Genomic DNA, 25,556 nt, shown 5'->3' with positions numbered 1-25,556 from the left:
GGACTTCAGCTTTGATTTGGGGTGAAATAGGGAGCTTTTGTAATGTTTCCAACAGAGTGACAGGTGTTGTCTATGGGAGGACTCACTTTGGTTGCTGTTCTGAAAAAAGCCTGAGGAGGCTCAGGAGAGGAAGCTGGGAGACCAGTGAGGGGCAACAGGCAGAGGAGGGCTGCCGGCTTCCGGTGGGAGCAATGCCGGCGGTGAGCGAGCTCAGATTCTGGGTGGACCTGTGTCTGAAGGCAGAGCCAACAGAATTGTTCTATTGACACAAGTAGGTAATTAATAAATATTTGCCGAATGAATGCAGAATCATGAAACTCTCCACAGCCGGCCCCAGCTGCCCTGCTTTAGAACGGCCATTTGCCCGCTGCCTCTGAGTCCGCAGCCACTGCCAATCAGCTTCTTCACACCCTCTGTGCCCGATGCCCAGACAACTCTGCCGAGTCCTCTGGTCTCCGTCTTCAGGGAGCTCCTGCCGCCTCCAAACTTGAACAGCTTTTCAGTTATGTAATTTCCCAGCACCCAGTCTTCCATGTGGGTAATGTCTGCTCCATCATTAGATCGCTGGCTGCCTGAGGACAGGGGCCCCATCTGTCCTGTTTACTGGCGCATCCCCAGGCTCCGCTAGGAAGACAGGCGCACAGAATGCACTCCGTAAACATTTGCTGAGCAGCGGCTGGATGAATCGCCTACTCTGTTCCCCTGGGCTTTCTGTTTCTATTTCCTGCCCAGTCTGAAGGGCTCCACGCCAAAGCTGGACTCCAGTCCAGGGACAAGTCCCTGCCTCTTCCCCCAGAACGTGGGTCCTTGTTCCCTTCACACTCAGTCCCTGGGCTGGGCCTACTTTAGGTCACATGAGAGGTCGCAGGAGCCCTGGAGTAGCTGCGCTTGGACTCTGCAGACCCCACCTTAACCCATCTGTCAAGTTTTCGGTTTCCAGAGTAATTCTGTGTGCCTCCCTCTCTACCCCATATCTGAGACAAGACAGCCACCCAGTGGTAATTTTTCTAAACTTTTGTTTATTTTATAGCAATTGTCATGATTAGAGAAGTAAATAACACATTTAAAAACCTTCTCAGGGCCAAAGGATGCCAGAGTATTTACAAACACATGGTGGGGGACGGTGGCAACATAAGGGTCTGGGGCTCTGGGGCTGGGATTCCACCCAGGCCCTGAGCCAGGCTTGGATGCCGACGCCAGCCATCATGACTGTCCTGCCGGCCACAGAGTGGGCTCGGGGAGCAGTGGCAGCCTTAGGGCTCTGCTCAGCTGGCCTGGTGGGAGACCCTCTAGCTAACCTGTGGCCCTGCCTCCCCTCCAGGGGCTCCCCACACCCCACAGGCCAGCTCAGAGGGGCCTCTGGGAAGCACCGAAGGACAGGGGGCAGTGTGGGGGGCACAGGGCTGGGACAGAGGGCAGGGATGACCCGGCCTGCCCAGGGGAGGACAGAGATGCAGGCACACACGCACACACACATACGCCTTCACAGAAGAATCGCGAGGGGTTTTTTTTTTGTTTGTTTGTTTTGTCTTCTAAGTCTTCATGTTTATGATGTTATTTTTTGCTGTTTATTTTTTCTTCGACAGTGACATAAACTGAGGTAAACACCTGTGACCAACACCTCTCCTAAGGGGCACAGGGTCCCAGCCCAACCAGCAGAGGTGGTGGCGGCAGCGGCGGCAAGGCCCCAACGGGGAGGGCGCAGACCCGGTTCCAGTCCTGCTTCCTTGTTGGCCGCTGCTGCCCCTTCTCTGTGCCTCCGGAAACAGGGGCTGGACTACAGAACTACGATCCCTTCCCCACTCTAACATCCTAGATACTATGAGGGAGAGACTCTCAGACAGGATCTTAACAGAGAGAGAGAGAGAGAGAGAGAGAGGGAGAGGGAGAGAGAGAGAGAGAGAGAGAGAGAGAGAGAGAGAGAGAGAGAGAGAGAGGGAGAGAGAGGGCGCACGCAAGGGGCATCTACTTGGAATCTCGCTTCCTTGTTATTGCAGGAGAGACAGGATGTCAAGAGGCCTAAGGCAAAAGGAGAAGTTGCGGCTGGGAGAGGTGCCCAGATGGGCTCCAGGTGGGCCGGGGGCAGTGATGGGGGGGCCTTCTCTGAGACTTGGCCCTTGGTGGGAGGAGGGGTTTGCTACTTACCTGGCATGTGGAGGGCCCCAATGCCCGCTGGGGAGGTGGGTCTCAAGAGGGGTGGGCACACCAAGGAGGGGTGGGGGCCAGGCCCTGGGGCAACCGCACAGTTTGTAAACTGGACCCGGGCAGGGCAGGGGGACCTATAGCCCTTTTGCGCGGTGTGAATGAGGGTGAATGGAGAGGTGGGGACTTCAGGCCAGAGGGGCCCCTCTGGTCAGCCTGGCCTGTCAGGGAGCCCCCTCAAATGGCCGAGAACCCCAGGAGGAACCCTGGAAGGTGTGGCCCGGGACAGTGGATGGGGCACTGACAGGCAGAGGGAGCAGCCTCACCCATGTTGAGGTTATTGCGGGGTCCCAGGCCTCCACGGAGGGGGCGGGGGTCGTGGAGTCGTGCTGGGTGAGGCTGGGTCCCTCTGGTCTGTTTTGCTGCCTAGGGTCCTGAACCAACCTGCAGGTGCCTCCTTGCTGGGCTCCCTGAGGGGTGTGCTGAACCGCAGGCCTGGAAGCCCTCTGGCAGCTGCCCGCTGAGAATCCTGGGGTGGAGTTACTGAGGCGTCTGGATGCAGCCACTGAACACACGAGGCTACACGCACACATGTGCACTCCACATGCACTCACACTGCACACATACCTATTCAATACACACTCACCCCCTCCCACTTCCAGGGCCTCCCATTCTCACACCCACACCCCAGTACCAGAAACTTGGGAGACGTGGGGATGGGGTCAGCCCCGGGCTGACATGTTAGACCCCAGCAGAAACCCGGGAGAGATTCCTGGCACAGATCACCTGGCCGCCTGCCAAAAGCCCAGACTCCTGAGTCTGGGCTGGGGCAGGGAGGACTGAGAAGGATCTGAGGTTTCCCGGGCCTGGGGAAGGTGCAGTGGGCAGGCGGGCCCGGCCCTGCACTCACTCCCTTGGCCTAGGGATGTAGGGGTCCCGGAGCCCTTCAGTTGTCCTGAAATCCCTGTGGGGGAGGGGAGGGCCGCCAGAGCTCCACCTCTCTGGCTGTGTGGTCTTGGCTGGCTGCCCTCCTTTTGGGGCTCAGTGTCCTCATCTGGGGACTGGGTGGTGGGGAGTCGGGCCCTGTGTCTGCACATACACACTTCTGCAGCCTCCAGACATTTGCTACATTTTGCAGGGGGGCTGGCCCCTCCCCTCCAGCCTCCCAGGAAAGGGGCAGGTGGCCGCTGAGCGACGCCCCCGCCCTCAGCTCATCTCCCTCCTCCCAGCCAGTGCCCAGGGGCCCTAAGGCCCTTCTCTGCCCCAGCACTTCAGCCCCTTTTCGTGCCCAGGGTGGGGGTGGGGGGCGGGGAGGCCGGGAGGGCAGGACCGGGGGTGGGCCTGCAGGATCTGCCAGGGGGTGCAAAGGGCCGGGAGCAACTAGTCAGGGTTCCAGGGTTCAGGGAGGTGTGGGAAGTCTGCCGGCAAGCTCCCTTGCTCCTGGTGTCAGGGGGCCTCTGAATCCTCAGGCCTGGGGAGCTTGGCTCCTTTTGGTGGCGATCTCACCAGCCCGCCGCGGGCCGGGCGTCTACCACTACTCCCTTCTGCCGCCGCGGGGGGCTGGCCGGTTCGGCCCAGGGCGTCTTCCCGCGCCCCGGCCTGGCTGCTACACGGCGCCCCGGGCCCGAGGGCGGCGGGGGCGGCTCAGACGCAGATCTCGATGGCCGTGGCCAGCACCACCTGCCCTTTGCTCTTGTCTGGGCGGCCGTCGGTCCTGCCGGGGGGCCCCGGGGGAGCCAGGCCGGGCTCGGGCACGGGGACCGGCACGGGGACGGGCGCAGACCCGGGCCCGGGCCCAACGGCGGGGGCCGCGGGCCGGGAGCCGCTGCCGCTCTCGGTCAGCACCGTCCGCTTGAGCGGCCCGGGCGCCTCGAGGCGCAGCGGCCCCGCGGCCGGCGGGCGGTCCCCGGCGGGCTTGCGCGCGCGGTGCGAGGGCCGGCGCCGCAGCTCGGACGTGAGCTCGTGCTTGAGGAAGCGGAAGACCTCCTTGGCCGGCCCGCGGCGCTCGGGCTCCAGGGCCAGGAGCCGCTGGAACATGCGCAGCGCCGGCTCGGTGAAGCGGCGCCACTGCGACGGCAGCCCCGGCAGGCGGCCCCGCTGCCAGCGTACGAACTCCTCGAAGAAGGCGTCGGCGCCCGAGGCCGCCTCCCACGGGAAGTTGCCGGTGAGCACGCAGAAGATGAGCACGCCGAAGGCCCACACGTCCACACCCGTGTCCACCGCGAAGCCGTCGGCGCGGCCCGCCTGGCACACCTCGGGCGCCGTGTACGGGATGGTGCCGCTGACCCGCTTCACGCGGCAGCCCACGCGGCGCGTCATGCCGAAGTCGGCCAGCTTCACGCGGCGGCACTCGCGGTCGAACAGCAGCACGTTCTCGGGCTTGATGTCGCGGTGCACCAGCTGCCGGCCGTGCATGAAGTCCAGCGCCAGGCCCAGCTGCTGCACACAGCGCTTCACCGTGTCCTCAGGGAGCCCCACCTGCGGCCGGCCAGACGGGAGAGCCGATCAGGGGCGCCGGGCGGCCACAACCCGGTCCTCTCCTTCCCGTCCCCGCCACCGCTCGCCTGACCTCCCTCCGGGTCCCTTTCCTGGGCAGACCCGGTGCCAGCCACCCTCCCTCATCCCAGGCTCCCTCCCTGGCCCCGTGGTTTCCCGCTGTCCTCACCTTCCCCGCATTTCCCGCAACAACTGTCCAGAGCGCCTACACTGCGCCAGGTGCTTTGCTAAGCGACCTATCCCGCACGACTCAACTCTGCAGCACACGGTACATGCCCGTTTCCCTTGCACCGAGGCCTTGTCACTTACCCAGTGAGCGGCAGAGCAGTTTCACCCTGGCCGACTGCAAAACCAGGTGCCTGGAGTCCCCCCGGGCACTCTCCCCACTCCAGGGCACCTCCTCTGGTGGCCCTGCCACCTCCCCTCTTGGGTCCCCACCTGTTGCTATGCAACTGCAGAGGAGGGGGCTGCTGGACTTCATCCCATCACCCTGGCTGCTCCTCATCTCAGTGCATCATCTGGCTGACTGTGGAGTGTCTGTTTCCCCCTCTAGGACCAGAGCAGGACGTCTTGTTTGCTGTGTATCCCCAGCCCTCCAAACAGTGACTGACATACCGTAGGGGCCTAATAAACGATTAAGTCAGGAGGCGCCTGACTCCTCCTCGACTCTCACTCCGGGGACCCAGAAGACAGTCTCCCCTTCCTCAGCCACCACCCATGTACCTGAGGAGGAATGATGTCAAACAGGTCCCCGGCAGGTGCATACTCCTGAGCAAAGACGTAGCAGTCCTCGGTCTCAAACACTACGTCGAAGACCTTGATAATGAAGGGGCTGGAGGAGAGGCTGTTGGTGATGCTCACCTCCCGCAGGAAGTTCTTCAGCTTAGTTTTGCTCTTGTTCACAAACTTCAGTGCCATCTTTGTGCCTGGCCAGGTGACAGTGACAGTGGTGAAGACCCCTCTCCCTGTACCCCTGCACCTCACACACCCGTGCCTGTCTGCACAGCCTGCCCCAGCCACAGTGCACGATGATGGCCCCAGCAGGTGTGACTCTCCTCATCTCACAGGTAGGAGACTGAGGCCCAGAGAGGGGAAGGAACTTGTCAAAGGCCATGCAGCAAGTCGGGGGTCAGCCTGGGTCCTCCATGCCCAGCCTGAAGCCCTTGATGAGGAGGGCCTGTTGCTTCCTCCACCCTCTCATTTTCTTCCTGACGTACTGTGTACCTATTTATCTGTCTGTCTCGCCCACCTAGAAGGCTGCTCCCTGAGTACAGGGAACCTTCGTCTTGTCTGCTGCTGTATCTCCAGTGCCCACAGAACAGTCTGATGCATAGCAGGTACTCAACAGATGTTTCTTAAATGGATGAATAAATAAGAAGGCACTAGACACAGAGAGATGAGGACCTGCAAGGCGCACGTCCCTGACTCTGAGCTTGAGCAGGCATCTGTAGCCACCTGGGTACATAGCTGTGTGACACACGTGTGTGTCCACAGAGCACTTACACATCACAGGTCTGCCTTCTGCACTTCATGTGCACAGCTCACTCTTCATTAGGACCCTCTCAGCTGGGCATTAATGCTACCTTGTTTTACAAAGGAGGAAACCTAGGCACAGAGAGGTTAAGTCACTTGCCCAAGGTCACACAGCAAGCAAGTAGCAAAGCTCAGGTGACCCCATGTCCAGTACTCCTCCTGTTGTCCCTGTCTCCTCTGTGTGCAGCTGTGGGCGCTCATGCAGCCCCTGTTCCTGACTGGCTGTGTGGGCACTGCTGTGAGCCTACACTGTGGGGAAGGCATCAAGTTCAGGGGTTAAGCAAGAAGGCCCTGGAGCTGATTACTGGGGTCTCATCCTAGCTCACACCCTCTGTAGCTGCACGACCTTGGCTGAGTGACTGAATCTCTCTGGGTCTCAGAGTCCTCAGTGACCTGAGAAATGGAGACGGCCACACTGACCTCACAGGGCCCTCTCCCACCCGTTGTAAGCATGGTGCCCTGTTCCCGAGGACCCCCCTCAGCTCGGTCCCCCTCCCTGGGGGCTGCTATCACCGATATGCTGGTGACTCCCCAGACACCACCGCCAGCCCTGACCTCTCCCCTGACTCCAGATGTCCCCGGGCGCATCCCCTTGGCTGTCCCAAAGGCACTCTGGATGGCCCCAAAGCAGCCCACCCTCCAGTCTGGGCACTCTGCCCAGAGATTGCTCCCTTGTCCCATCTGCCTGGTCCCCTCCTCCCTGGGCCACTTCAGGCCACATTCTCTCCACGTGGACCACTGACTCTGCCTCCTGCTGGCCTCCTGGCCCCTACAGAGAGCCCCAGCCAAGTCCCCACTCCTGTCTTAGAGCTGGCCACCCTGCAGACACTCACCTGTGCCCTTGTAGGCTACCAGGTCAACCTTCCCATAGGTGCCCTTGCCCAGCTCCCGGACGAGTTCGTAGTGCTTGGTGACGTCGCTTGCGGCCAGCGTGCGGAGGGTCAGCGCTTGCATGTCTTCAGTGAGGAGGGGCACGCCTGCACCCAGCCCAGGGGCGGTCCCTGGCCCACAGCAGGGCAGGGAGTGGGGCGGCTCGGGCTCTGGGCAGCCCACGCTCATCTTCTCCCTGGTGTGTGGCATGGAGTGTGACATCAAGCCAGGGCCTACTCCTCCCTCACCAGGGCCCACTCCTCCCTCCCCAGGGCCCAGGATCCCCAGGGCTGGGTCCGAAGCCAGGCCGAAGATGACCACGAGGGGGCAACAGGCATCTTTGCTGCATCACCTTTCCCCCAAAGCTTTAGGGCCAGGCCTGAGCCAGCACTCCCCAGAGACACAGCCACTGCCTCCCAGCCCCCACTTGGGTACCGCTGGCCTGCCTCGTGCTATCATCCAGACACTGTGCCAGGCAAGGCACACGTTTTTATGTCACACAAAGACACGCCACATACTGAGTTCACATGAGTGCTCCAGTGCACAAGTGCTGATCAGCACCTGCTGTTCGCCAGGTGCTGTTTGGAGCCCTGGGGACAAAGCACTGAACACATAGACCAGACTCCCACCCTCACAGGACTTACGTCCTAGGGGGGAAATGGACAAAACACAGTGAACACATGAATGATATATTATGATAAAAGGTGACATGCGCCATAGAGAAAATAAGGCAGGGGGAGGGGCAGACGAGGTCTGAGGGCAGGGGTCTCAGACGAAAGTCTGGCAGGGCGGTGCAGGTGTGGCCACACCCCCATCACAGCATTAATCCCTCCCCCAACCTCAGAGGACAACACACAGCCTGGCTCAGGTACACACAGCCACAGCTGTAGCCCCAGGGTCCCACCCAGGCTCCCCAGACACAAGGACAGAATGCCTGTCCTGCAAAGATCCGCCCTCCCTCGCCCCTACCCTCCAAATTCACCGACCGACCCCTTCAATGTTCACACGAGCTGGGTGGGGAGGCCTTCCTGGATACACCTACCCCGTCGGGGGTACTGAGTTTGCCTCTAGATGGTGCCGGGGAGGGGGGCAGAGAGCTGCAGTGGGGAGAGTTCAGGGCTGGGTGACAGTGAACGCCCATCTGGAGTCTGCATTCCTCGTCTGTCTAATGGGGGAGGCTTAGACCAGGGCGCTGAGGCCCTGTGAGCAGGTGTCCGCGTGTCCGTGTCTGCGTGCGCGCCAGCAGGGGAGGCCAGCGCTGAATCCGCTCTAGGCTGGACCCTCGGGAGCTGCCTCCTGCTGCAGCTCCTCTGCCCTCACTGCCTTCTCCCTCCAACCCCAGGTGGACCACCCATTGCTCTCAGCCGCCGCCCCTGCAGAACCACCCCGCGGCTCTGAGGGAAGGCACAGACTTGGAGCCAGACTGCCGAGTTTGAAGCCTGGCTCTATGACTCGCTATTTGGATGCCCTCGTGCAAGCGACTTCACTTCTTTGTGCCTCGTTTCCCCGCCTTAGCAAAAGGATAATAGTATCTTTTCCCTAAGGGTCAAAGGACGCGAAGTGCTTGGTGCCTGGTGCACAGTAGGCACTGCCAGTGTCAGGTGTGGACGCATTCTCGCTCGGATGACCTCCATGCTCGCCTGCTGAGCACGGCTGGAGGCTGGGGTCAGGGGCGAGCCTGGCATCTTCACCCTGGCCCGGCCGCTCTCCTCCCAGGCCCAAACCCTCTTCTCCTCCTCTGCCTCCCCTTCCCCCTCGGCACGACCCAGCCTCCCACTTCACGCGGAGAGGAGGAGCACGAGGAGGGAACCTCCTGCCTCCCACCCAGCCCCAAACGGAGCTCCATCTGCACGTCCTCCCGGCTGGCTGGCGGAGCAGGGAGCCGTCCCCGCCCCCTCTGCTCTGGCTCCTGCCCCCTTCCGCTTCCTCAGGATCCTGCTCCCCCGTGCGGGCCCCTCCCCTCCATTCATGAGCCCGCCAAAGTCCCACACGATGTCCTCAGCGTCTCCAGCGCATTTCACAGACCTGAAGATGGAGGGATGGCGCCAGGCCCACTGACACCCAGCCCTGCTTCCTCCGCCACCCTCAGTGTGTTGAACCCAACCCTGCCTGGCACCGTCGTCAAGCCTAGGCAGTCCCTGCTCCGGGCTGGACAGCACTGGGGCCCTCCTGCTGCAGGGCTAAAGTGGGGTGACATCTCCCCACAAGGCTTCCTCTGGTTGCAGGGCTGGAAGGGGTCAGCTCTCTCTTCTTATCAAATGTCCACCCGCTAGCTGGGGGGAAAGGACGCCGAGTGAGAACGACCTGCTCTGAAGTAGCCAGGAGAGGTAAGGCTGTTCCTGTGGAGTGTGGGGCTACCCCACCCCACCCCGAGGGGTGCAGAGGAGCGCACACCCTCTTCATCTGGAACTCTTCCCCCTGCCCACCAGGAAGAGTTCCCGGCGCTGGGCTGCTATGCTGACCTACTTCTCCTGATGTGTGTGGACTCCCCAAGGACTGCCGAGGCGGGCGGGCCGCGCGTGTGTGTGGGCACATGTGTGCACACGTGTGGCAGTGCGCCCACTTCGGGCTTCGGCCCCTGTCAGATCAGCTTGGGCCGTTTTCCACATCTCCTGGGAGCTGGACTGGCAGCCGCAAGTTGCTAGAAGCCCTTCTTCCCTCCCCACCTCCCTCCCCCAGGGACTGTCGGGTGCTTGGCTTATCTCTGCTGGTTTGGCCTCAGAGTTGCCCTGGGCAGGCACCGGGCTTGGTAGGGGGCACACCTGCTCCCTCACCCCAGGCTCAGCCCATGCTCTGACCACTGCCCAGCTCTGCCTCTCTACAGCTTGAACACGCCTCTCCAGTGCCCTCCGCCATTCCTGCTGCCTGCCTTCGCTGCCCCCTGCCCCACACCCCACCTCCTTATCTCATTATCCTCAGGTGCCACTCCTCCAGGAAGCCTTCCCTGCTGCCCCAGGTGCCAATTTCTGTCTCTGAGGGGCCCCAGGGTTCAGACAGGGTCTGTATGTCTCTCTCAGGGCCTCTGTTGAATACGGTGGTCTCAGCTGTGTGTCCCTGTCTGTCCCCATCAACAGGCCAAGAGCGCCCTGGGGGCTGGTATTACATCAAATTCAACTCTTCCTTGTCCCTTCCCTTGGTTCCTAGGGTCCAGGTTGGGGGATCCTGTATATTGCCCCCCCTCACTCCTTCAACCTCCCTCTCCTCTCAGGCCTGTTCTCTGCAAGGTGTCAGCAGGAGACAAGGAATTAACCCGCACCCTGTCCCTGCGGCTGCGTCATCCCCCCAGGTACACACTGCCTCCGTCCCAGTTACTACGCACGTGACTTAAGAGGCGCAGTGGGGAACGATGGAAATGGCACGGGCCTTGGGGCTCAGCAGGCTTGGCCTTGATCCTAACGTGTGCCACTGTTTAGCTGGGTGACCTTGAATAAGTCACATCACCTCTCTGGGCCTCAGCTTCCACATCCATAAGATGAAGAAAATAATAACAGTAATAGCAGGGGCTAACACTTAAATGTACTCACTACGTCAGGCCCTGTGTGGTGGATAAACTCATCTCACTTTCACAATTCCATGAGGTAGGTATTATTATTATCCCCATTTTAGGGGTGAAGAGAATGAGGCACAGAGACTGAATAACTTGCCCAAGGTCATCTAGCTACTGCTGGCATTGGCTCCAAAGCTGGTGCTTTTAACCATTATTTTTTCCCCCAAGTCAGAATGTGTGACCATCGCATCCGTATCCCTCAGTATCTGAGTGGGGAAATGGAGACCCGGAAGAGGATAGAGCCTCAGCCAGGGATGCGCATGCCGTCACGGAGCTCCTGCGGAAAGCCAGCTGGGTGCCAGGCACCAGTCCAGGTGTGCCACGTGTATGAACTCAATCCTCACAACAGTCCCCGAGGCAGGTGGACCAGCTCCTTTTTCAGGTGGGGACTTGAGCCCAGAGAGTGAAGTGAGACACATCAGCCTCACTGGTGGTTGAAGGCATAGACGTCTGGCATCAGGGGGAACTTGACCTAAAAGTATTTTACCTTCGTCTTTGTCACTGCCTCCACCTGGAGAAGCAGCCGAGGACCTGACGGCCGTGAACTTCCTAGCACCAGGCAGCAGAGGTCCTGGCCAACCTCCATTCACCCGGTGTAGCTGGTGCTGCATCCGTGCACACTCGAGCTGGCTGTGCTGCCCCAGGGGACCCCACGTGACCTACACTCAAGTGTGTGCCCTCACTGGCCCCGAGGGAGGCCCTCGATTCCCCATCTGGGGTGCGGAAGGCAGGAGGGTGTCACCCTGTCTTCATGGCAGTGGTCGTGGCCCTGACCACAAAGGCTCTGGCCCCATGGGCTGGGTCTTCCGCCACAAGCTGGGAGGGCCACGGTAGTGGGGGGGAGAGTTTCCCAAGTAAGAAGCAAGACCGAACCATCTACCACTTCCTGTTGGCAGGTGGCTCAAGCTGGGTGCCACTTTCATGAAAACAACACCCAAAGCGTAACCCAACTCAGGCCTACTTTGGGACCCCCCTTCCCCGCCACATGCACACACGCAAACACACACACACACGCAGTGCCAGTCTGGCAAAATTTCACTCACTGAGTCCTCATAAGTACCCTGAGAAGAGGGCAAGATGCCTCCCATTTAAAAAATCAGCTTAATTGAGGTATAACTTGCATATCACAAAACTCCCTCATAGCAAGTGTATAATTCAATGATTTCAGTAAATGCACAGAGCTGTGCAACCATTGCCATGATCAAGTGATGCTCTCTACTTTATGGATAAAGAGCAGAGCCCCAAGAAACCTCTGACTTACTATGGTTATGGCAAAGATGACTTATGCCATAAGTCATGCAAACCATGACTTACTATGGTTATGGCAAAGATAGCCAACTGCCCATCAAAGCTTTGTGTTCTCTCTTCTATAATACAGAGCTGTTTTGGAGGGTGGCTGTCAGCAGGGAACTACATTTCTCCTCTCGCCTGCTTCCAGGTGTGGTCACCTGGTGTGGCCACCTGTGACTGGTTTTCCCCAGTGGCATGGGAACAGAAATGAGGTGTCACTTCTAGGCTGGAGCTTTTAAGAGTGGCTAAAGTTTCTTTCTCTTCTTCTGTGGCTTGATGCAGAGGACTCCAAGACTCTAGAAGATGGTGGTGGAGCTACAATATAGGAGGAGCCTGGGTCCCCTGGGTACGCGAGGCCTCCTGCGGATGAGGACTACCTGCTCTGTATTTTGTGAGCCAGAAGTAAACTTGTTAGGCTGCTGAGATATATGGGGCTTATTTGTTACAGCAGCTAATACGGCCCTAATTCAAGAGTTATGTAGCAAGTAAACAAAAGAGCTAAGATTTGAACCTCAGTGTTTTCGACTGCCTGGAATGTGGCCAGACAAGGTAACCTGGATGGTGATAACACTGGCAACCAAGAATCCAGTTATAGGAGTAGGTGGAGGGTGATCAGCCTGTGAAGGGAAGGGAGACTGCTCTTACCCTGTCTTGTGGGAGGATAACAATACTGGCAAATATTTACTGTTTACCATATGCCAGGTGGTACGCTAACAGTGGATTAAATCATTTAATCGCAAGATGTCTCAGAGGCAGGTGCTACTATTATTATCCCCACTTTACAGAAGGGGATACTGAGGCACAGATGGGCTGAGTAACTTGCCCAAGAGCTAATAACTAGCAGAGTGGGATTTGAACTCCGGCTATCAGGCTTTAGATCCCATGCTCTTATATGCTGTGTCCTGCGAGGCTCCTACAGGCAGACCCGGGCAGACAGCAACTCAAAAATGAGACAGTTCTCACAGCCTCACAGTCTCACACAGGGAGGAAGTGCGTTCTCTGCCGCTGGGAGCAGAGAAGCAGATACTGGAAGCCCATCTGTTGGGGGAAATCAATGCGGGGTGAGGCTGGACCGAGTCAGCCAGGCCTTACTTACTCTCACTCTGGGAGTCTAAGATTCTCTGTCCCCATGCCTGGGTCCCCTCTCTCAGGTCGCTGGACCCATGCTATGCCCTTAGCACAGGCAAACCCCAAAGGTATCCTCAACAAAGCCCTGGCCTGGAAGGATGCCATTAAATAGTGATTGTGCCTGGGTGGGTCCCCTCTCTGGGTCTACTCTATTATTAAAAATCCCTGTGAAAAAGCAGTCACGAGGTGGAATTTCAGGTACCGAGTGGGGACACGGAGCCCCTCTGGCTTCTCTCACCTGCTTCACTTTGCTTTGCTCAAGGGAGGGGCTGGAGCTTCATTCCCTCAGCCTGCGTGGCTGAGCCAGCTCCCCACACCCTGCATTCTCCGCGTGCCCGCCTCCCTGTTTCTCCCCTCTAGCCCTCCCCACCTACGGGGTCAAATAAATTGTCTCAAGACCAGATTTGACCTGATCCTTGCCTTGTTCTGCATTTTCAGTGGTTCCCTGTATCGGCCTGTGGTGTTTTCTCCTGCCCAGCATCACTTTCCCTTTCCCCAGGGAACGGTCCCTCTCTCAGTCCCGTGGTTCAGTAGGGCTGTCCCCACTCTGGCTTTAAGCGCAGTTCTGACCCAGGGCCGGCCAACCAGGGGATCCATCCCATCCGCCAGGTCACCGTTGACTGGTTCAGAGATGAACACGTGACCAAAGGTGACCCACTGAGATCTCGCCTTAGGACTTTTGCTGAACTTATCAGGAAAGAGATACCTTCTGACCCCTGGGCTGCAAAGCTGGAGGACATGGGCCTGGAGCTGCTGGGGGCTGGCTGAGCCACCATGAGGGGAGCACCTGACCGAGAATGAAGCAACAGAGACAGGCAGAGCAGAAAGATGAAAAGACTTCTGCTGGTCCAGAGCACCTGGCTCCAGACATGCCGAAAGCCAATTATATTCCTGAATGTTTGTTTCATGAATTAATACATTTCCTTTTTGGCTTAAGCCAGTTTGAGCGGAATTTGGCTTAAGCCAGTTTGAGTTGAATTTGTGTAGCTTACAGCCTAAGGCCTCCAGACAAGCATATCTATTTGAGCCCAGGCACTGTGCTGGGTGCTGGCACAGGGTGAGTAGGTTAGATAGAGGGTATGAGATAGAGGGTATGAGCCTACAAATCAAGGAGGCAAATAAAGGACTCAGATAATCATGAGGCCAGGAAGGCCATGATCAGTGCTCCAACATTTCCAAGAAGGGTCCTGGCAGTGGGGATCAGGGTACCTTCCCGGAGGAGGTGACACCTTAATGGGCCTTGGAGGGGATTAACAATCTAGCAAGAAACCCAAGAGCTCCTTGAAAGCAAGACCCATGCCTTAACCATCTCGCTATTCCTAGCACTTAGCCAGTGTGTGACAAATGCCCGGTGAATAATTCTTTATGTGTTTGGGGAGCTGTAACTTTTTATATCTTGGCTTTCCTGAATGTGACCCTGCAGGCGCATAGCTATTTTCCCAGGGGCCTGCGTGAGAGATCATTAGCCCCATTTTACAGGTGCAGAGACTGATGGCCAGAAGAGACAGTGATTTGCTCAAAATCACATATAAAGTTAGGGGCAGGGCTGGGCTAGAAGCCAGGGCATCTGCAGGGCAAGGTGCGGTCTCGCCCTAACAGCCCCAGCCCCAAGCACAGCGGAGATGGGAGTGGCTGTGAGTGACGGCCACTGTGAACAGAGAGGCTGGAGTGCTGCGATGAGAATGATGAAGAGGATGGAGAAGAAATTTACAGTGAGAGCTAACACTTAAGGAACCCCTGTCCTGTGCCAAGCCCCTCAGGTAAATTAACTCGTCAAGTCCTCACAACATCCTGTGACATGGGGACTGCTATTCACTCCAATTTACAGACAAGGAAACTGAGGCACAGAGCAGTCATGTCACTTGATCAAGACCATCCATCAAGTGGTAGAGCCAGGATTCAAATCCAGGCATTATCACTGCAGTGTCCAAAAGCTTAACCACTATGCTTTACTGTCTCTAAAATGATAGTTAAAATTATCATTTATTTTCTCAGTTGCCAATTCTTTACATTGCTGCTGCCATTCAATCTTCACAGCAACCCCATTTTACACATAAGGATGCTGAGGCTCTCAGGGGTTAAGCAATTTGCCCAAGGTTGCTCAGCTGGTAAGAGGCAGAGCCAGGAATTGAACCTTGAATGACTCCTGCTCTATCTCCCTTTTCCTACTCTTGGTCTCTGGTTTGCAGCCAAGGCCTCCCTCCAGCCCCACGTCTTCAGCACCACAGGTGTGGACAGCACCCGGGCCAGCCCCGCACAAAGTGCAAGGCTAGGGGAGGCCCGAGGAGGCTGGGCAGAAGGATGGAGGAACGGCTGACAAATCAAACCCAGACCCCCGGGGCTGAACAGGTATGTATGGATATATATACTGCCGTTTATTTAACCAACTGATAGATGTTGGGTGTGCTCAACCTTTTGCTGCCACAAACAATGAGTAGCCTTGTACATCAGTCATGTTGCAGTGTGCAGGTGTGTCTGTATGATCAATTCTAGAAATGGGTTGCCAGGTTAAAGGATGAGTGCATTTGGAATTTCTGCAGAGAGCTCGATGTCCCCCAGAGGGCTGTTGCACTGGCCCTCCCCCGCCAGGCAGGGGAGGGCTGCTTCCTGGTGGAACATAGCAGCTGCTCCCTGCTCCCTCACCCTCTCTGGGCCTCCATATCACTTTGTTTAGCACGTTACTTTGAAGTGGGGGAAAACAGGAATAAGTTCCTCATTTGCTTGCATGTGCATAAAGTAACTCTGGAATCAACCAGACGCTAATGAAGGCGCCGACCACCCTCAGCACTCACTCCCACTGGCCTGAGTCGTCAGCAGCAACCTTCTAACTGCTCCCCCCCACCCCCCCAACCCCAATCTCTTCTTGACACAGCAGCCAGGGAGCCCATCAAACCCCAATCAGATCACATTACTCCCCAGGTCAAAACGCTCCACTGGCTCCCATCTCATTCCAAAGTCCTTACAACGGCCCTCAATTTACCCCTCTGACCCGCCTCCTCCCTCCCTCTGCTCCAGACACACTGGTCTCCCTGCTGCTCCCTGAACACGCCAGCTCCCCGCCTGGTGGCTGTTCCCTCTGCCCCCAGACATCCACATGGCTCATTTCCTCCAAGTTCTGCTCAAACAGCACCTTCTCAACTAGGGCTATCCTACTGCACTCCCTTTTCCTGCTTTATTTTTTTTCCCCAGTAGAGTGTATCACTGTCTAATGTAATGTCTACTGTGAATGTCTCTTTTCCCACTAGAACTTAAGCATTGGGAGGGCAGGGACTTTGTTGGGCTGGTCTTGTTCACTGCTGTACCCCCAGCAGCTAGCACAGTGCCTGGCACATAGTAGGCACTTAATAAATATTTGGTGAATGAATGAATAATGAATGAATGAATGAATGAATGAACAAATGAATGTCTGAGAAGTGGAACTGAGCAAATAGGGGCAGGGCGGGAATTAAACTTTTCACTAGGTACAATCCTGTTGGGTCTGGGGGGTGTAAGGAATCAGGCATGGCTGGGGGTCCAGACAATGCCAAGGGAGAGTGTGAGGAGAGGTTGTGCCCACCCGCCCAGGCTCAGCACCCCAGGGTGGTGTCCCCTGAGAGGGGCCTGGGGAGGAGTGGTCCAGCTTGATTGCCCTGAACTTCCACATGGAGCTGGCCTGTGCTCAGGAAGGTGGGGGCAGCTGGGAGCCCCCTTGACACCCACCCCTGATGGGAGCCCTCCCCCTACATCCCGAAGGCCAGTGCCCAGTCTGGTTCTCTGCCACTTAACACCTTCTCGGAAGGGTATCCCTGACCCTCATGTTTTTTACCCCAGGGCAGAAATCAGTTCACGTGTGGGCTCTGCTATTTGCTGCCAGGGAGTGGGGGGGGTCCAGAGCTGGGCCCTCTCACCCCAGAAAGAGGCCTGTGAGTTGCTTGGGTAAGCTCTGGCCTCTGCTGCTGGTCCCCAGGGAGCCCTGTCCAGCTCCCCCGCCCATAGTTTTCCAATCTGTGAAATGAGCCATTTCATATCCCTTCATGGGTCACCGAAGTCTCAGTACGCTTTCCCCTGAAAAATGTCCCCAGCCACCACATTCACACTTCTACATACAACACCAGGGGGTCAGGGCCCCAGGGAGCCCATAAGAAAGTCCAGGTAAGTCCTCTCCCTCCCCTTGGTCCTTTGACACAAATACAGACTCTGCCAAACATTCTATTCAGGGTCAAAAGGAGGAGGAGAATATTCTCAAGTCTTTTCGTCTTCCCTCATGGTGCAAATTCTGGCTACATCCCCTCTTGCTGTGTGGCCTAAGCTGTGGGGTCATACACCTGCCTAAGCCTCAGTTTGCCCATCAGTAAAATGGGGTGAGAATGCCTGTTTAACATGATGGGTTTCTGTAAGAATTAAAGGGGCACTTCCTACAGTGCTTGGCACAGAGCAGATGCTTAGGAAGAATCTGCTGGGCAGAGGGGCCTGAGACCTTGGTTCCGTCCTGGACCCCGACAACTCTGCACCATCTTGAGTGAGGCTGTACTCTCACTGAGTCTTGGTTTTCTATGCTGGACATGGGGGCCGTTTTGGCTTTGCTAAATCTTACCCCCAGAACCTGCCTGAGCCAGGAAGGACCTTGGAGATCACGTGGGCCAGCCCTGACATTTCCCAGGTGGGAGACTGAGAGGGGGAGCTGAGACTTTCCCAAGATCAAGCAGCAGAAGCTGGAAACAACATTCTTCCCACTGCCCTGCCCACCAGGGGCAGCCTGGGGTTCCCCGTGCTGCCGGGCTCCGCTTCTGGCTCCAGCCTCTGTCTCAGCCTCCCCTCCCAGCTGGTGCGGTCTGCCCCTTCCCCAGGGCACATCCTTGGTGGTTATGAATAGCTGATGCTGCCGCCCGCCTGCAGCTGGTGCCCAGAGTTGGGACAGACCCTCCAGCCAGGCCCTGTGGGGAGGTGGGAGCCCTGGGCCTCCTCGTTCCCAGCCTACCTGTGGCAGCCCCTGTGGGTGTGGGAGGAGGCATGAGCCTTGTTGCTGGGTGACGTGGGCAGCCCGGCACTCAGGGGCCTCGGCTGGGTGTCCACCAGTGGACAGGGGCCGGCCAGTGGGGAGATGGCTGGGTGAGCAGAGGCTCCCTGAAGAGATGAGCCCTTCCTTAGCTAAGGCCTTCACCTGTCCGCCGTTCCCTGAGCCCCTACTGAGGGATGGAAGTGGGGATGTAGCCTAGCTTAGGAGCCTGGAGCCCAGATTCAGCCACCCCTGGGTGGAACCAGGTCACCAGCATGAAATTTTGGGTAAGTCACTTACTTTCTCTGTGCCTCCATTTCCTCATCAGTAAAATAGGGTTAATAATACTTTAAATAGGTTGAAGTATTATTAATAATAGCTGACATTTATGAGCCACCTAAAGTGTAAGTATTTTATACAGATTGACTCATTCAAACCTCATAACCATCTTAGGAGAAGCTGCTATCGCTATTCCCATTATATCCCTCACAGCTCAGGAACCCGAGACTCAGAGAAGGGACGATTAAGTAACGTGTCCAGTGGCACACAGCTAAGGCGTGGCTTAGAGAGATCTGCCTGGCTCCAGAACATTCAGTAAATATTTGCCAAGCACCTACTATGTGTTTGGGTCTGGAATACATTCACAAACCAGACAAACAGCCCTGTCCTCAAGGACCTTATATTCTAATTTGGAGACAGACAATGATAAAGGTAAGTAAGAGATGTCAGTCAGACAGTGAGAAGTCCTAAAGGGAAAAACAAAGCAGGGAGAGGTGAGGAAACGCCGGGGGTGGGGAACAGGATTGTAGATGGTGGGGTGAGGGGGGTCAGGAAAGGTCCCTGAGAAGGCTACAAGCACGTGGAGACTGGATCTTGTAGGAGAAGAGCCCTGCTGGCAGAGGCAAGGGGGGGATGGCAAGGGCTGTGCTTGGTGCGCTCATGGAACAGTGAGGAGGCCGGCATGGCTGTGGAGTGGCGGGTAAGGGGCAAGGGGCCAGAGCGGAGTGTAGAGGTAAGGGATGGGGGGCAGTGGGCAGGGCCTTGGAGGCCATGGCGAGGACCTGCCTTTCACTTGGAGATGCATGCCAGACTCCGGACCTGGGCAAAGCCTTCCTGAAGCCAGCCCATGTGCCAGGCCCTGAGAGGCCAAGAGACAGCAGGAACCCGACTCCAGTGCACTCGGAGACCCCCAGTCCAGCCCCCAGCAGCATCCCACCACTGTCCTTGGAGGGGCTGAGTGAGGAAGGAATAGGGGAGCCTTACAGACTTCCTTCGAAGATTCCTCTGTGCTGCAGCTCTCGGCTGTCGTGGCCCCAGGTGAGAAGAGGTGTGCGGGCAGTATGTCCAGGAACGCAGCCAGGGCCCAGGTTAGGTTCTGCCGGGTCCTTCTGGCTGGCCGTGGCCTGTGGACTATGTGTGAATGATGGAAGAGCGGGCAGAATCTTCTCCGAATCCTAGATATGGAAGCTTGAGTAAAGACCTTCACCCCGAGCCTCCATTTTTTTTTAAAACTGTACAAGTGGGACTACCATTTCTGCTCAGGGCTTCAGGGGACTGATAGTAACAGCAAACCATAGAGGGTACTCGGTGCCATTCATAGCACTCTACAAACCCTCATCACTTAATCTTCACTATGAGCCTACAAGGCAAGTACTAGTATCATCCCCCTTTTTGTAGTTGAGGGATCTGAGGCACAGAGGCTAGGCACCTGGCCCAAGATCACACAACGAGTTTAGAGGCTGTGCTTTTGGCCACTAACCCATGTTAACTGTTGGCCCCACTCCCTCCCAGACACACTTGGGTTCAGGGCTGGCAGGTACCCAAGCTCTCGGGATGGGATGATCTCCCTGCAGGACTGTGGGCTCCAGTTCGAGAGTAGGAAGCCTTCCTGCTATGTTGGGGGGCCCAACAGACCAGAAGCTACCCTGGGGCAGGGATCTGTGCAGCTTCAACAGGGCCTGACCAGGAGGAGGACGAGGCAGCTCTGTCCTGTCCAGTCCCCACCCCTGCCCCTCAGGGCCATCCCAACACCCAGAGGCAGGTGGAACATTCTCTGCCTCTCCCAGGACTGGCTAAAGCCACAGGGAAGGAGAGCAGGTGCAGTGGGGAGTCGCAGTGGCTGGACCCACTCATTTGCATACCCTGCTGCGGGTGGCAGAAGTATTAAGCAAACACTTAAGTAGCAGGCAGAGCTAAAAGTGCTTTATCATTTAATCCTCCCCACAACTCCAGGAAGGAGCTAGTATTGATATTATTCCCATTCTACGTGAGCAGAAACTGAGGCACGGAGGACACTGCCTCATCCAAGGTCACACAGCTAGTGAGCGGTCGAGGCAGTCTGATGCCAGTTTCACCGAAACCTTTGGGGGTTCACAGAGCTGGGCTCAAATCCCCACTCTGGGTTAAGGAGGTGCTGCTCTCGGTGCTAAATGAGAAAGGATGTCCAGTGGCCGGTGTGGGGCACTTGACACTGAAGAATGCTTCCCTCCAACCCTGATATTACATGGTTCCCTGAATGGGGCTCAGCGGGGAGTCTGGACTTGTCCCCTCTCCAGACTGTGGCCAAGCTATATGGTGGGTGGAGGGGAGGATGGGGAGAGGGTGGACAGGAGAGGAGAGGGGGCTCTAACGGGCCCCACCAGGCCTAACGCCACAGCTTCCTGAGACCTAGAAGGGGGACCAAGGGAATAGGGGAGGGAGGGGGTAGTCTGGAGAAGACTAGATCTGTTGGAGATGCTGGTCCTGGCTCTGGCCAGAGGCCCATCTGCCTGGAGGAGGAAGCCTGGGGACAGAAGCCTGGCAGGCACCTCACCTAGAAAGCAGCTCTGGGCAGGAAGAGGACCTCGACTACAGCTGCCATATGTATGTCTCACCCCTCAGGCTTGACTCTCACCCTACCCCACCCGTAGCAGGGGCAGGTAGGTCCTTAAGCACCACACAGAACTGCCTCTCAAACACCTGCTTCGCCTTTCCTGGGGACCAAAAGCCCTCTGGCTCCCCCAGAACAGCTATAGGAAGACCAAGAAGACATTACCACCAAGTGTTACTTACCCACTTGCCAATGTGCCCTTTCCAATAGGAGCCAATAGTTTCTGAACACTTTTTACATGACAGACCCTGTCCTAGGCCCTTTTCATGCTTTAGCTCACTTAATCCCCCTGTTGACCCTGAGGTAGGTATTATCCTTGTTTTCCACATAAGCAAAATGAAGCTCAGAGAGGTTAAGTGACTTGCCTGAGATCACACAGTAGCTAAATGGAATTCAGACCCAGAAGTCCAGAGCCTGTGCTCTCAACTGTAGTGCTCTGCTGTCTCCTTTGGGCTCGGGCTGCTGTAGGCCTTCATCCAGGAAGATGGCACACTCCCTTCCAGGGCCATGCCCAGGGGCTGGGGCCCAGTGCTGACTCCTGACCCCTGGCTCAGCTACTTAGTATCACTCACTGGTTTCCTTAATGTTTAGTCATGTATGTCAATGTTTTTGCATGACTTCTGCATCTAGGCCCGCACGTCTCCTGCCCGACCAAAACTACAGCAGTTTGGACTCAGTCCTAGAAAGTTAGAACAAGGAGGAAGATTATGGCTGAGAGAACCTCTAGTCCAATTCCTCCCTGACACATGGGTAAACTGAGGCCCAGAGGGCAGACCTCCCTCAAGAGTCCTCAGTAGGACCTGGGTCTAGAACCTTGGACTTTTGCTCCCGGGCAAGTAGGACAATTAAAACAGGTTTTTGCTGGCTGAATCCTTCTAATCTAGAGGAGGGGGCACAAGATGGGGCCCAGAGTGGAAAGTGGGACCAGGCTGGAGATGCTTCTGGCTGGAGGAATCCAGGCTCACTTCACCACTTAGCCCTAAAAGCCTCGGAGGGACACTGCTCTGTACAGGTTCTAACTTGGCCATGGGGGAGGCAGGAAAGACACATGTGTGCAAACACACACAGACAAAGGTCACCCTCTGAGCAAACATTTTCTGGCCTCTACCCTAGGCCTGCAAGACCAGATGCCTATAAGAGGGGCCAGCAGGTCATGGAAATGAGTGAACAGGCCAGGTGGGGCCTGGGTCAAGCTGCAGGGTGATAGCCAATCTAAAGAAGGTTGTCATTCTTTGGTTCTCGCCTGGGCTTATCACAGCATCTGATTTTTCAAGAGGATCCAAAAATCAGTATTTGTGTGTGAAACTGTATGTTTGTTTAGCATTGGCAACAAATACAAACATGAGAAAAACACTGTTTGGATCAACAAAATGTGTCTAGCAGTTGTGTTTTACAACATGTGCTACACAATATGCTGGGCTCTGGGTTAGACAAAGCCGATGCAGCAGGGAGGGCGCAGACCTGGTCCCGCCTCCTGGAGATCGGAGATCGGAGTCTGGATGTGGAGACACACTCTCACAGCACACATAGACACGGGCCACCGTCTCCCAGCCACCAACCATCCATCAGTCTAACTCTACTCTCCACTCTGTGCCAGCCCAGGTCAGATCAAAAGGGGAGGTGGAGAGCTGCCCTTGAGCCATCCTATAGTGGGGCTTTCCAGGTCAGGGGAACAGCACATGGTAGAGGGAAGGACAGACATGAGGCAGAAGTAGAGGCTGGAGAGTGAGGAGCGGGAACTGGCACTCAGGAGGTGGTTTCGGGCCACACTGCAAAGGGCTTTGATGCCGCTTTATTCCAGACTCAACGGGGAGCCTCTGCAGGTTATCGAGGAGGGAAGATCTTACTCCCTTGTCCCCCTCTGGCCTCTTGATGGTTTTCCCTAGTCACAGTGACTCAAATCTCCACTCTTTAGCCTCTCACTCCACTCCCTTGCTGGTGGGTCGTCTGACAAGGCCCTGGGCTCTTGGGAACCCCCCAGGGGAAATGAACTCCTTTAGAGATGGAGAGGACACACCTGGATGCTTCTGCCGCCCAAGGGCGATCCACATCCACCCCACCGGCTACAGAGTGAGTGGCCCACTGCCGTTATCTCTGGGAGATGCCACATGCTTGCCCAAGGTCACCCAGTCTTCAGGGCAGTTGGCTCCCCCCACAGCCTGGGCTGAGGGGGACTGTCTCAACTGTCCTTGAATTTGAAGGTGGGGCTGCCAGGGCTCTGGCCTGGAGCTCCCCAACCTCTTCTCTGGCTGATCACATCCTACCCCTTAGGTCCATGCCAGCAGCAGGTGGGGGTGGGGGCACTTGGTACTGGGAAGCGGGGAGAGGAGTAAGCTGCTGCCCAGGCTCAGTGCCCCCAAGTCTGCAGCACTATGTGGGCCCCAGGGTGAAGTGTGGGACCAGGCTGGGGATGCAGATCCTGCTGAGGATCAGGTGCTTCAGGAGTGGGGTCAGAACCAGTCAGCTGGGCCTGACCAGACCCACCCCAACTGATCCAACCAAGCACAGCCTGGGCAAATTGAGAACAGCCCAGACATCTGATGAACAGTAAAGGTCAGGAAAGAGGATGAAGTGGGAAAAAGGACCTTGACTCCAGGGCCTAGTACATCACAGACACTAGCTAAAGGTTTGTTGAATGAATAAGTGAACAAAGGAACTCCTGGTGGGGCTACCTGTGCTCAGAGTCCTACCTTCTTCAGCATCACTGCTCGCCTGCAGAGGGCTCAGAGAGAGGAGGCTGGTGGAAACGCCAGCAGCCCAGAGTGTGTTCCCTGGGCATGGTCCAGTCCCTTCTTACGATCTCTGATCCAGAATTCCAGGATAAAACATCCCCTGGGCCTCTCATCCTCCCATGAGCTGCAAGGCCTGGAGTTCAGGACCACTGAAGGCCAGGCTGGGGTACTGCTCTGTACACCACCTGTAAAGCTACAGCGAGAACCTAGAATGGTTCCTTGGTTGTCCAGGATACACTGACCCCACCTGAGGTTTGGCCCTGGGTGTTTTGGAGGTCAGGAGCAGAAGGGAGGGCCTTGGGTTTGCTGCCCCTGGGGTACATGGGGACAGAAAGGTGCCCTGACCTGAAATGGCTTCTTCTTCCAGACTTCCTCCCTTCCCCAGAAACCAGAGCCTCACTTTGGAAAGGGCTTGTCCCTTCCTGTCCTGAAGGGAGCACGAAGCATGGCCTGGGTGAAGACACCCCTTCCCAGCCTGGGTTGGGGGCAGTGGAATCACAGAGAAAAGAAGGGAATCCCACCCATTCTCTCAAACACACCCCTTCCCTGTCTCTCGCAGACAAAGACACACACCCAAAGCCCCATCCATCACCCTAGGGCCACACACTGCAGGCCCCCTCACCTGTGGACACCTCAAATCTTCTCTTCCCAGGGGGGGACTTCACTTGAGAACTCAGCCTGGCCTTTGGGGGAGGGGTATATACACTCCAAGGACCAAGGATCCAACAGCTCCAGGCTCACAATTTTGGGGGGTGGACTCCTCACCCTCTTCCCCCTTCTCTGTGGCGCAAGGGTCTCTGCCACCACTCCCCCGCAGGGCCGGGAAGCTGTGCCCAAACCCCAGGGCCGGGGTGTGGGGTGGGGGAAGGGAGAGGAGGAGGGGGCGGCTCCTCCAAGCGAGACACAAAGAGACGTCCTTCAGCCTCGGCTCCATGGCGACGCTGGGGAGGGGGCGGTGCGCACCCAATACTTCCTTCCCCACCTGCAGGGCTAGGGACCTCGGCGGCCACTCACCTGCTGCCCCTCACCTGGGCCCGGCTTACCTGGGCTGGGGCCGCGGGGACGCCGCGGCAGGGGGCCTGGGCGCCGTCTCGGTTTTCGTCGTCAGCCCGGCCCGGGGGGCTCAGGGCGCCACAACCATGGGCTGGGATGAGAAGGGCGCCGCGAGGGGCTCAGTCGCCCCAGTCCTGGAGCTTTGAGGGGGGGGTGTCCCAGAGGCCTCTTGCTGGTGAGGGATAGCTCTTGCTGTCCTCGGGTCCCTAGATTTGGGGTTTCTGTGAGCCGGAATCGGGGAGGGGGGGAGGTCTAATACCCCTGATCTAGGGGCGTTCTGAGCTGGGTCTTCGTGTCTTGAGGTGTGGAGTTGTAATGGCCAGGATCTTGAGAAGGGGTCCCCACAATCCCGGACAGGGGGATCACTGCGTTCTAGGTCTTGTGGGGGCCCAGACTGAAGAGGGGGTGTCTTCGCGGAACCGCAGGGAGGTCGCTGTCTTCTGAATACGGAGGTAGTCTCCGCCTTCCCCGGCTGGGGAATAGCTCTGTGTTGGATCTGGAGGGGCCACCCGCTTTCCTAAGGGTCTCTGGGTCCTGGATGTGGTGGGGGGATCCCCACGCTCCCCGGCTGCGGGGGCTTGCAGAGTCCCGGCCACCGCAGGAGCTGGGAGGAAGCCCCTCAGCCGCTGGGGGGCTCCGTCGCCGCCGCTACGAGCAGCCCGGCCCGGCGGTCCCGGCCCCCGGCCTGGTCCGGGCTCTGGCTGCGGCTCCTGCTCGCGCTCCGCCTGGTGCTCGGGCCCCGGCCCCGGCGCCCGCCCGGGCTGCGCTCCATCGCGGCATCGCGGCTCCGCCCTCCGGCCTGCGCGCACCTGCCCGCCTGGCCCGCGGCTCCGCCCTCTGGCTCGCGCGCCGCCGCCCGCCCCTTTGTCCGCCCCGCTTGGCGCGCGCCCTCGCGCACGCGCACTAACTCCGGCGCGCTCG

At 57.6% G+C, this 25,556-nt stretch overlaps 1 protein-coding gene across 2 annotated transcripts; it reads right to left on the bottom strand.

The window, feature by feature from the left end:
* Positions 1 to 3,489: 3,489 nt before the first annotated feature.
* SBK1 (SH3 domain binding kinase 1) lies at positions 3,490 to 25,331 on the bottom strand. Of its 2 annotated transcripts, XM_029219375.1 has the most exons (5): positions 24,626 to 25,331; positions 19,245 to 19,435; positions 7,005 to 7,237; positions 5,362 to 5,564; positions 3,490 to 4,620 (listed from the first exon to the last, which is right to left on the bottom strand). In XM_029219375.1, exons 3-5 carry the CDS (start codon positions 7,228 to 7,230, stop codon positions 3,787 to 3,789), a joined length of 1,263 nt encoding a protein of 420 aa, XP_029075208.1. In that variant the 5' UTR covers positions 7,231 to 7,237; positions 19,245 to 19,435; positions 24,626 to 25,331; the 3' UTR covers positions 3,490 to 3,786. The 2 variants fall into 2 exon arrangements, with proteins under 2 accessions (XP_029075208.1, XP_029075209.1); XM_029219376.1 differs by lacking the exon at positions 19,245 to 19,435.
* Between the last annotated feature and the right edge of the window lie 225 nt (positions 25,332 to 25,556).

The sequence above is a fragment of the Monodon monoceros genome, unplaced genomic scaffold (assembly GCF_005190385.1).
Source record: "Monodon monoceros isolate NGI ecotype Baffin Bay Population unplaced genomic scaffold, NGI_Narwhal_1 Super_Scaffold_13, whole genome shotgun sequence".
Classification (NCBI taxonomy): domain Eukaryota; kingdom Metazoa; phylum Chordata; class Mammalia; order Artiodactyla; family Monodontidae; genus Monodon; species Monodon monoceros.
The sequence above is the reverse complement of the archived record's forward strand: the minus strand, read 5'-3'. Positions and strand labels throughout refer to the sequence as shown.

Excerpts from the sequence above, each read along its gene's own strand:
- SBK1 (XM_029219375.1), bottom strand. The coding sequence starts at position 7,230 with ATGAGCGTGGGCTGCCCAGAGCCCGAGCCGCCCCACTCCCTGCCCTGC. Across the intron at positions 5,565-7,004 it reads GGTAGCCTACAAGGGCACAG|GCACAAAGATGGCACTGAAG; the intron begins GTGAGTGTCTGC and ends TCACCTGGCCAG. Across the intron at positions 4,621-5,361 it reads TTGACATCATTCCTCCTCAG|GTGGGGCTCCCTGAGGACAC; the intron begins GTACATGGGTGG and ends GGCCGGCCGCAG.